Source organism: Carassius auratus, chromosome 29 (genome assembly GCF_003368295.1).
Source record: "Carassius auratus strain Wakin chromosome 29, ASM336829v1, whole genome shotgun sequence".
Taxonomy (NCBI): domain Eukaryota; kingdom Metazoa; phylum Chordata; class Actinopteri; order Cypriniformes; family Cyprinidae; genus Carassius; species Carassius auratus.
In genome coordinates, this window is record NC_039271.1 from 20,065,079 (window position 1) to 20,077,188 (window position 12,110).

The window sequence follows — 12,110 nt, forward strand, 5'->3', positions numbered from 1 at the left end:
TGTGTCCCATTTGTCATTTTAGTGTGAGCATACCCGAGAGCACCCTAGATCCATATTTCTGCCCTGGGACATTGTCATTAAATCAATAACAAATTTGCAAACTCAATGCCTGCAATACAAATTCTAAGCATATTAGAAAATATAATATTTTAAATGGTGATTAATGGATCGTAATGATTGCACATATTATTTAGTACCAACAATCTCCAATATATGAACTAAATAGAACTGAACTTAAATACAGTTATTTAACTAAATTTGGTCACATCAGACCCACAAGGAGTATGAGAACATATATTAATGCTGTCTCTTAATGGATGCCCAAAATAAAATGTTATTGCAAAGCATAGTCAGCATAGTTATCAATACAATGTAAGAATCCATCCGCCGGCCCAAAACGCAGAAGTGTAACAAACATCAAAAATCCAATAGCCTGGTTGAAGTTTTAATGCATATTCGGTCTTTAACTTGAGCTTCTGAATTTATCAGGATTTAGTTTAAATTTTGGTCTAGCTCCATGTACAGTCTCACTTCAATTTCATGTGATCATCAAACTTAGGCAATATTTCTGTCAAAAACTGATCACATATATTGATTGTCTATTAATGAGTTATGAATTTTTCATTAATCATTAGATTGCGATCAAATAGCACATCTAGGTTCCTAACTGATGACAAAGAATTGACAGAGCAGCCATCAAGTCTTAGACAGTGTTCTAGGTTATTACATGCAGAGGTTTTTGACAGAAATTTTGATTCTCAAAGTTTGATCTGTGTGAGAAACTCTTTCCACATAGATGACATATATAACAGTTCTCTCCTGAGTGAATGTTCATGTGAAGTTTAAGGTGCGCTTTAAAGCAGAAACACTTTTCACACTGATCACATACAAACGGTTTCTCTCCAGTGTGAACTGCCATTAAGATACTTTTTCTGTTTAAAACTTTTCCCACACAGCGAGCAGATGAACGGCTTCTCTCCAGTGTGAATTCTCATGCACTGTAAAATGTAATTAGTTGACCTTACTTAAAAAAAGTATGCAAACTCATTGCCTCAAAAAAAATAAGCAAAGTAAGCTTAAGATTAGTGAGTTAGAAAAGCTTGTTTATTTTAAGTTCATGTAACTTAATAGACATGATTTGTGTTAACTTAATTTTTTCATGTTGTGTGGATTGCTTGATATAAATTTAACCCCACTTAGAATTACTAAATACCTACAACTTAACATTTTTAGTTCTGCGCACTCTTTTTTCAAGTTCACTTAAATTAAAGAAACCAATTTCCTTGAATGGGTCCTTGTTGCAGCTGCCCAGGTTTAGGTCCAACCTGTGGCCTTTTTTCTCTCTTTATCTATTTTTGCTGTTACTATCTGATAAAAGCAAACACACCACAAACATATACTTTAAAAGAACACTCACTGGGTTGATTCAGCTCCATTACAACATTTATTCAATGCACATTCAAGTACAAACAGAGGTTAAACAACAAAGTTGTTGTTTGATTTAACTGTAGAAAATAAAGGAAAAACATAAAAAATAAAACCACATTTCTGTGAGCTAATAAGAGTCTCCCAATATTAAACAGGTAAAAACCTGATAACTACAGGACTTCAGTGCATGGAAAAATCAGTGCATTTCTGATCAAAGCTGTAAGTACAACGAATGCTTTTGTTTCCCAAATTGAACAGTCCAAAGATTAAACCACCACAAAGAAAAAAAATAAATAAAAATCACTCCTTGGGGTTTGTATTTGTACTACATTAAAACTATTAAAAGTTTTCCAAAAACACAAATGTAAACAGGACAACCTTGCTAGGTTATTTTCTGTCATTATCATCTAATAACAACTAACAACACTTTGCAAACAGCTCTATTTCCACCATTAGCATACCTGCATAACATGGTACAGACTTCCATGGATTTTTTCTTTTCTTTTTCAAAATGAGATCGTAAATTAGCGTGAACAGTTGCATGAAAGCATCAAACATTAATGGCTGCAAAGCTTACAAAGTGCTATCTGACAGCTGACGGCTCTTTACTGTTCTAACCCAAAAGACTGTTCTTCAGAGTTAACAGTTTTGATGGGAGTTTTTTTCTTTCCCAGTCCAAGCATCACAGTCTGAATGAAGTGGAGTGTATTTGCCATGCATTTTGGGTAATCCAAATGCAATACATATGTAAGTCCAAACAACAGACAAACTGCCTGAGACAAGTTTTTAATTTGATCCATGACAATACCTTCCTCCAGAATGATGGCAGTGGAGATGGGCTGGAGGTCCACTGAGCTTTGACCCTCATGAGGACTATCTTCACTGACAACTGTCAGCACACCAACAGTGATGCATTCTAGGGCCTCGTCTCTCGTTGTATCCTACAAAGAAAAACATTCTTCAGCATTGCAATTTATGCTATTCTAAAACATTTATTTTTAGTGTTGTAATGTTATCAGAGAATATGGCTTTAAATATGTTTTCACACTGGATTGTTACAATAAAGCAAACAAAAACTTTTCAACCTAGACTCCAACTCCTTAGATTTTAAATTAATGAATGTGTATAACGTTTATGTGGAAAATTTTATTTTTATTTACTGGCTGTTTACATATCTCTCAGATTAGTTGTAGAGGTATTGCTATACAAAATACATCAGTCGCTGTACAAAATGTATATTGTATATCGAGCGGATAGAATTACATATTCTATGTCAACACAGGTATAGTTTTATATTCATTTAGACAAACTTTTTCTTATGTGCAAGTACTTACAGAGCAGGTCTTATAGAATTCACTGGATTCATCACAGAGTAAAATGGGAATGCCTTTGAGGACAACAGAGTGGAGTACTGTCACGTCTGGTGTCTAATGATACACAGAGAGAGAATAGACAAGTTAACAGAGTAATTTGCAAGACACAAGCAGACAGGAAATAAAATAGGTTGGTCTGAATCGGCTCATTTGATGAACTACCATACAGATCAAAAGCAAAATGAACCTACTTACCTTACAGCTTATGTGCTGAATCAGCTCCCTGAGTTTCTGACCAACAGTTCCCTTCTTTGTTTTGAAGAGTTCGATGAAACGTGGTGCGTACTGGTCCTGAGCCTCAAAAAAGTCTCCCTCAAGATTCTTACTGGCGATTCTATTAAACTCAGCAAACACCTGAAGTAGAGAGAGGGGTGGGTAGGGATGGAGAGGTGGCAGAGGTATTAACATTCCAACAAGTGTTTGGATTTCTAGCCACACACCTTGAATTTATTTTTGATTTGCATTATTTTATTGGTTGAGAATTAAAATAGCTTACCTGTCTCTCTGTGAAGAGTGCTGGCCATCATTCAACCATTTTCAACCAGGATTGCTACATCCTCACATCCAGCTTTTCGAAGCTTTGTGCGATAATTGGCCATCTTAAATTTAAGGCTGTTTTTCCAGCCATACCATTTGTGTGGTCCAGGCTCAGCGAGGAAGGGGTATTTTCTGATCAGTGCTTGTGCAACACTGAAGTTATCATCTTAATGGGCTATAAGTCGAACCCACAGTATCTATAGAGACAGTCCAGAAATACTAATTACATCAAATATTTGAAATTCAAAATATGCACAAAATATTCTGTATGATGAAATATACTATAATGATGAATTAATTTTAACACACAAGAAAGATTTAATTTTATTTTCTTTTGTTGTAATCCAACCGCTCTGATGGAAGCATAACTTTTACTTTAGCATGCAATAATGATACAGTTATTATTTTAAAATACCTTTTACTGCTGGGACTACCTATGTGTGGATTGATCACCATCTGCTTGAGCCTGGAAGGGGACAATTAAAAAATAATACAACATTTTAACACAACCATAGCTCACCACAACTCAAATACAAGTACATGTGAAAACTATAACATAAGCCTATAACCCACAATGACAGTTCCCAGTATTAAAATGTACATATGTACAAGATGACCTTAAAGAATAATGTAAGCCACGGAGTATGCCAGCAAATACATTCATAACAGGCTATGATAAACGGAGTGTAAAAATATTTTCAGACAGGGAGACACTCTACTCCTCTGTACCGAGTCTGATCTAGGTACTACACATGGTAACCATGGAAACGGCACAGCTACGAATATCGACTAGTGTTAAGTGCTGAGTGTTAAATAAAATAACAAAGTTAACGTAGTTGACTGTTGTGATATCCCCAATCATATGTCGAAAAACAGTGGTAATCCTGTCTTTGATAAAGACAAGACTGTTATTAACTTTACAGCCTATCTTAAAATAAAATGATACATCCAGACTTGTTCTGATGTTCTGCCTGAGTTTATAAACAACAGTTATAAAGCTCAGTAAACTCACAAACCGCCGGGATCAGTTTGTCATCATGCTAGTCAGTACTTGACAAAAGTTACTGGCATGGCAGATGGGCGCGGGCGCGGGCACGTTCGCATGACGAGCACGCCCGCGACCGTTACACTAAAGTTTTTCCTCAATTTGAACGTGACTAGTCTTTAAAGTTACCTATTTTCAACACATAGGAAGTTTTGGATTGAAAAAATAATGAAGTATTGACCAAGTTTCATCAAAATATAGCCACGTTATGTCCATGTTAGTTTGCTAGCTTTAACCGACATTACTACACACACATCAGTACTAGCAAGCACACACTGACGCTGATTTAACGTACAGAAACAAAACGGTCTGCACAAGGTTAAAATATTTACTCACCAAATGAGTGTGCCAAGCACAAGAATCGCTGATATGATGAAGATAAACAAAAGCCCAGTTGAAGCGATGTTTAGGTCCAGCTCCACCTGGTCAGTTCAGTTGCAGGCACGATGTGACATCTCTGCAAATTTACGAATCCCGCCACGCCAAGACCCGCCCTACGAAGCAGCTTGATTGGTTGGGGTTAGGCATTTCACCTGGATTGGTTAAGGTTAGTCAGGGGATATGACCTGTACAAATCAGGTACGTAAGCATGGACGCCTGGCCAATAGTAGCTATTGAAGGGAGGGGCCATAGTGGTGAACAAATATCGCCGTCTAGCGTAGAGAGGACTGATCTGCGCATGCCCACAGATCATGAACTTACTTTTTCTAAATTAATCTAACTCAAGTAAACTGAGCTGGTAAGATTTTTCAACCTCAAAGTACAAGTAACTTAATAAAAGCAAGTGTAAATAGCAGGTTGATAAAAACTGATTAAAGTCGAATTAATATTTTTAATTAAATAGCATGTTTGCATTTACAGTGTGTGAATATTAAGAATTCCTTTTCGCATGATGCTCTTCCCACACTGTTGGCAAATGTAAGGCTTCTTTCTCTCCAGTGTGAGTTCTCATGTGAATTTTAAGATGTTCTTTTCGCATGAAGCTCTTCCCGCACATTTTGCAGGTGTGAGGCTTCTCTCTAGTGTGTATTGTCCCATGGGCATTAAGGTACTCTTTCTGTTTAAAATTATTTACACACTGAGAGCAGATGAATGACTTCGCTCCATCATGGCTTCTCGTGTGACTATTACGGTTTCCTTTTAGTGAGAAGCTCTTCCCACACTGTTTGCAGGTGTAAAGCTTCTTTCCACTATGAATTTTCAAGTGGCTTTTAAGGTTGTTTTTTCGAATGAAACTCTTTCCACACTGCTGGCAGTCACAAGGCTTTTTTCCATTATGAACTCTCATCTGGAATTCAAGGCATCCATTTTCTGTTTTTTGAGTCTGCAAATAAATAAAAGTTTTTCCCCCAGTCATGAAATCTTAATATTTTTTCATACTGATCTTTCTCTTCAATTTCATCCAGGTCTTGACTCTCCTCTTTCCGTCGCATCAGGTCTAGGGTGAAGAGAAACAAAAACATGTCAACCCCAGTTTATTGGTACAAAGACATGAAAGCCTGTAGACATTAAAACATCAAATCCAACCACATGTATCCTAGATTCTATACCCACTATATAACTAGAGTGTAATCTCAGAACCTCATCAATGTTAAATCTTTGCTTTCTTTAGGACATGCCCCAAATACTTTCAAACTGGCAGTTATCAAAATCCTCATAAAACTCACAGTAGAGCACTTTATTGGGATCCTTCGGGTCCCAACACAAATATGGATCAGGCATGTTTACATTTGCTCCGGATGGGAAAAAGACACCACAGTTACCAAGATTTAACTAAAATAATCCAGTCAGCAATAGTGATGTGTGCTTCACAATCAAATAATCTTTTGAACTGGTTGTTTTTAGTGCACCAATGTACAAGTTCACCAAATTGGACTGTATTGTTCAAATGAGTTCACATTTCGAATCAATTGGACTCACACAGAAAATTTGTGAGTCACCATCATACAAATGATAACTAACGGCATGTTTTTCAAAAATAGACCCTAGAGGGAGCATTTTGTTTGAAAAACAAAACCAGTCCCAGGTTTGAACCCTGAGGAACCCCACAAATGAGAGTGGCAACTGATGGGTAATTTCCTAGACTAACTGAAAAAGTCCTATCTTTTAAATATGAAGAAGACCATTCTAAGATTAAACCCCTGAATGCCAACATGATCTCTAAAGGCCCTTTCACACAGGACATGGGATTAGCACAGCCCTTTGGATACAAGGCAAATTATGCAAAGTAGACAGAGTTTTCAACATTTTAACGGGATTTCTATACGTCTAGTCATTTGATTGTTGCATGTGTCCTGTGCTGAGAAGTGACCGAGTGGGCATCTCCACTGTGCCAGTCATTGTACCAGATGTGTCCAAGGCCATTTGGGACAGCCTAGTGAATTAATTTCTGCCTGTACCAAAGACTGCTGATTAGCAGGAGATCACCTACGGCTTCAAGGAGAGGTGGAACTTGCCCAGTTGTGTAGGTGCAATGAATGGGAGGTATATCAGGTTGCCAGTATTTTAACCTCAAGGGAACATACTCTTTGTTGTACTTTGGCAAAAGACAAAAAGTGTACAAGCAATAGGGATAACCACACCCTGGAGAGGATCATGAAACAAAAGCCATTCAAAAATGTGGGGGAGATTCACAAAAAGTGGACGGCAGCTGGAGTCAGTGCTTCTAGAACCACTACACACAGATGTATGCAAGACATGGGTTTCAGCTGTCGCATTCCTTGTGTCAAGACACTCTTGAACAACAGACATCGTCAGAAGCATCTCGCCTGGGCTAAAGGCAAAAAGTACTGGACTGCTGCTGAGTGGTCCAAAGTTATGTTCTCTGATGAAAGTAAATTTTGCATTTCCTTTGGAAATTAGGGTCCCAGAGGCTGGAGGAAGAGAGGAGAGGCACACAATCCATGTTGCTTGGGATCCAGTGTAAAGTTTTCACAGTCAGTGATGGTTTGGGGTGCCATGTCATCTGCTGGTGTCACTGTGTTTACTGAGGTCAAAGGTCAACACAGCCGTATACCAGGAAGTTTTAGAGCACTTCATGCTTCCTGCTGCTGACCAACTTTATGGAGATGCAGATTTCATTTTCCAACAGGACTTGGCACCTGCACACAGTCCCAAAGCTACCAGTACCTGGTTTAAAGACCATCGTAACCCTGTTCTTAATTGGCCAGCAAACTCGCCTGACCTTAACCCCACAGAAAATCTATGGGGTATTGTGAAGACGTAGATTAGATATGCCAGACCCAAGAATGCAGAAGAGCTGAAGGCCACTATCAGAGCAACCTGTGCTTTCATAACACCTGTGCAGTGCCACAGACTGATTTACTCCATTTAAGGCGCACTGCTGTAGGAATTCAGGTAAATTAGCCCAAAAAGGAGCCCCAACAAGTATTGAGTGTTGTACATGCTCATACTTTCATTATTCATACTTTTCAGTTGGCCAAGATTTCTAAAAATCCTTTCTTTGTATTGGTCTTAATTAATATTCTAATTATCTGAGATACTGAATTTTGGATTTTCCTTAGTTGTCAGTTATAATCATCAAAATTAAAAGAAATAAACATTTGAAATATATCAAACTGTGAGTAATAAATTAATATTATATACAAGTTTCACTTTTTGAATGAAATTAATGAAATCTACTTTTGATGAAATTCTAATTATAAGACCAGCACCTGTACTGCTACAGTTGTAACGGTGTAGAACGTTACTTGGTTTTGTATATTGGTTTTTTGTTGTAAATGATGCATCTGGGACAACATGTTACCACTAGCAGCCGCTTGAGGGCGCTAGAGGTAATTGATTACCGGATATAAGCCCCGATCATAGACGAGCAAGTCAGATTCTTTGGTAGAGGGAAACGTCATGGTTGAGCACATGGCTGGCTACCTTCTTTCTCACAAGTCCTGTTTGAGAACTTTACGCTCAAGTTATGCTGAAGTTTACGCTCAAACGTGAGTATATGCTGACTTTCAAATGTGTGATTGCTGACTTCCAAATGTGATATATGGTTTATTTGAAATTCCAAAGGCTGATGTGCACTATTTGTTTTCTTTTATAGAAGGACTTTTTTGGACCTTAGTGGACTCTTTGGACATTTGATACCTTTATTGTTCCATACTGCACGTGTTCTCCTCATTTGAGCACTATTTACCACAGGATCTTCTATAAGCAACCTTGGTTTGTTGCTAAAGATCTACAGTGCTGCTTATCTCCATTCCATTCTCACTGGATTATAACATTGCATCGTCCTCAAATAACCGTTTGGATCTTAATCATCTCATCAGCAGCATCATCATCATCTGATTCATCTAACATTGAACTAACATGATAAGTTTCATTTATTATTGACTTTCCTTAAATGCTCATAAAAATGCTCAGTTATTTATGTTGATTATCTATCGTGCACTTGGGAATAAAACCAAAAAGAGAAACGTATTTGTTTGGTGAAGTGGTTTTATTATTAGTACCAGTCGAATTCTGTTGGACCCCTCAGATTGTATCATCTTACATTAAGGGAGGTGCTACAGAATGGCGCCCAAACAGGGACCCGCTTAAGCATTTGTGGGATTCCTTGTAATTAAAAATAAATTTCGACGATACTGAAAACCCTCTACCAACAAATATTCCTAACAATCATCTGCTATGGAAGAAAGGGAACAGATCTCAGATTTTTCTGATGTAGCTTTCATACAGCGAAGGGATCCGGTGGCAAATTTGATAGATACTTTTAGCAAATTGTACTTCGATTCTGAGGAAGAAAAGGAAGGTAGAGTTGAGCCATCAGACTATAGAGTGAAACAGGATGATTTACCCTTACCCTTACCTCCTCCGCCTCATGATTTTCAAGAAGAGGAATTACAATTCGGCAGTGATGAAAAAGTGCAACGAATGAGTTGTATTGAAGAGCACCTTGTGGATCTGGAACACAGAATCAGTGACTTTGTTACCTCAGAGGCTTTGAGTATGAAACTAAAAGCTTATGAAGACAGAATGAATTATCATCTTCAAAGAGAGATAGATCGAGTTCACCAACAGTGCTATGCCAAAATTGATCATCTAGCAAAGAGCATGGTGGATTGTTTGAAACGACGTGATAAACAGCTGGAGAAGCAGTTCAAGGATATCCAACCGGTCACATCAACTCCTGTTTATTTCAGTCTTAAGGGAACCGCTAAGAGCTGGTGGAGAGCGGAGAAACAGTATATTCGAGATTGGGATTCATTCAAAGAAAAATTCCTGTTCTCATTTTTGAATGAAGACCACAAGGAAGTTGCTGCACAGAAATTGGCAAATTACCGACAGAGGGTCAACGAATCGGTGAGAGACTTTGCTTTCAACTATAGAGCGATGGCACTAAAAATTAACCCTTTGTTGCTTGAAGCCGAATTAGTGCAGGCAACATTAAGAAGCTGCAATCCGTGGTTGGCGTCACTGTTGAGAGGAACGGTGAAAACCATTGATGAGCTGGTTCGTCTCTGTACCCAAATAGAGAGGGACTGGACTGAGAATAAGAGAAGGTGGAATCAAGAGAAAAGTGAAGAACAGAAGAAGAGCTCTACTGGTGAGAAAAGTCAGTCTAATCGCGTGATGCTGATTGATCCTGCTGTTGGCTTTCAGTGTGATAATGTACTGCAAGCACCCTTGATTTTAAATCACTCATTCTTCAATGCTGTCATTGATACGGGAAGCACTTTTTCTTTAATGCAGCAGAAAGTATGGCAGAGACTAAAGAGAAAGGATGAGCTCTTGACCAGAAGTGATCAGACATTCATGCTTGCTAATGGCCAGAGTCAAAAAACCCAAGGTAAAATACTCTGGGAATGTGAGATGTACGGATCAAAACATGAGGTCACATTCTATGTGATGAAGGATGAGGATTTGGCAGTACCTATCATCTTAGGTTTGAATTTCCTTAAAGAAGCCAAGGTCACCATCGATTTTAATACTTCACGTATATCTCTGCCTGATACTAACTCTAGTCATCCCAGTTTTAATGAGACGATCAAGCACCCTGCTGTACGATTTTATGCTGCCCAAGGAGAAGTTGAGTTGATGTGCAATGAGAAGTTGAAGTTAATCGACCAGGTCGTGGAAAACTCTCATGCTGCATTCAAGGTAAAGAGTCAATTGAAAGCTCTCCTGTATGATTGGCCTCCGGTATGCACCACAAATCTAGGACGTACAAGCCTGATCAAGCATGAGATTAAAACTATTGACGAACTTCCTATAAGAAAGAGACCATACAGAGTCTCGAAAGTCAAGAATGATTTTATTGAAGAGCAAATTAAGGAGTTACTTCAATTAAAATTGATCAAACCTTCTACTTCTCCATGGGCCTCCCCGGTGGTAGTCGTAGATAAAAAAAGATCTAGGGATAAAAAAGGGATCTAGGTTATGCATTGATTACCGAGGTCTGAATGCTAAAACACACCTTGACGCATACCCCATGCCTCAAATCACAGACATTCTGGATTCTCTCCAAGGAGCCAAAGTGTTTACCACGTTAGATTTAAAAAGTGGTTACTGGCAAGTCGAAATGGATCCTGCAAGTGTACAAAAGACTGCTTTCGTCACAGCTTCAGGTCTATATGAATTTCTATGTCTTCCTTTTGGCTTGAAAAATGCCGCTGCGTCATTCCAACGACTTATTGCACAAGTCTTAAGGGAGCACAAGAACATATGTTGCATGGTCTATATCGACGACATCATTCTATACTCTCCAGACATCCAGTCTCACAAGCACCATCTCAAGCAAGTGATCCAGAGTTTACACACCGCCGGTCTCACTCTTGACCTCACAAAATGTAAGTTCATTTGTCCTTCACTGGACTACCTGGGACACACCATCACTGCAGACGGAGTTAAGATGAATGCAGACAAAGTGGATGCGATCAAGACATTTCCTACACCTAAGAACTTAAAGGAGGTTCAGCGATTTCTGGGTCTTGCAGCTTGGTATCATCGTTTTATCCCTGATTTTTCTAGTAAAACAGCACCCTTGCATGCACTGAAGAAGAAAGAGGCAAAGTGGAATTGGACTGAAGAGTGCCAACGTTCATTTGAGCTGATTAAAGATGAACTTACTAAGGCACCGGTTTTAAACACACCTAACTTTGAAACTTCTTTTAAAGTACAGACTGATGCAAGCGATGTGGGTCTAGGAGCCGTGTTAACGCAGGAGGTGGATGGCCAGGAGAAAGTAATTGCCTACGCATCACGATTGCTCAGAGGTGCTGAGAAAACGTATTCAACATCGGAAAAAGAGTGTCTTGCAGTAGTATGGGCTGTAGAGAAGTGGCACCATTACCTGGAGGGTAGAGCTTTCGAAGTGATCACAGATCATGCTTCCCTAGTCTGGCTATTCCAGCATCCAAAACCAACATCTAGACTGGAAAGATGGACTATAAGGCTGCAGGGGTATCATTTTACTGTAAGGTACATAAGAGGTCAATGTAATGTAGTGCCTGACGTATTGTCCAGGAGGTATGCAGTGGAGTCACCAGCGGTGGTGTTACATACACCAGCTAAGTGCGGTTTTAATCCCGTCACGTGTGATCTACCAGTGGATTTGTCACAAATTGCAACAGAACAAAAACTAGACCCAGAGTGTCAAGAGTTGATGGTTAAAGCAGAGAACCAGAAATCCACTGATTTGAAGAGAACGCACTATGTTTTCAAGAACGCAGTTTTATTTAGGAGTGTACCAGATTCCAAAGAAGGCCAGA

General features: G+C 38.8%; 1 protein-coding gene across 2 annotated transcripts; it reads right to left on the bottom strand.

Moving 5' to 3' along the window:
* Positions 1-1,425: 1,425 nt before the first annotated feature.
* LOC113048339 (uncharacterized) lies at positions 1,426-6,981 on the bottom strand. Of its 2 annotated transcripts, XR_003276442.1 has the most exons (6): positions 4,720-6,981; positions 3,754-3,804; positions 3,298-3,535; positions 2,997-3,155; positions 2,763-2,855; positions 1,426-2,369 (listed from the first exon to the last, which is right to left on the bottom strand). XR_003276442.1 is itself a non-coding variant. In XM_026210117.1 (3 exons), exons 1-3 carry the CDS (start codon positions 3,207-3,209, stop codon positions 2,034-2,036), a joined length of 642 nt encoding a protein of 213 aa, XP_026065902.1. In that variant the 5' UTR covers positions 3,210-3,283; the 3' UTR covers positions 1,426-2,033. The 2 variants fall into 2 exon arrangements, 1 of the variants encoding a protein (XP_026065902.1); XM_026210117.1 differs by lacking the exons at positions 3,298-3,535; positions 3,754-3,804; positions 4,720-6,981 and having other exon boundaries at positions 2,997-3,283.
* Between the last annotated feature and the right edge of the window lie 5,129 nt (positions 6,982-12,110).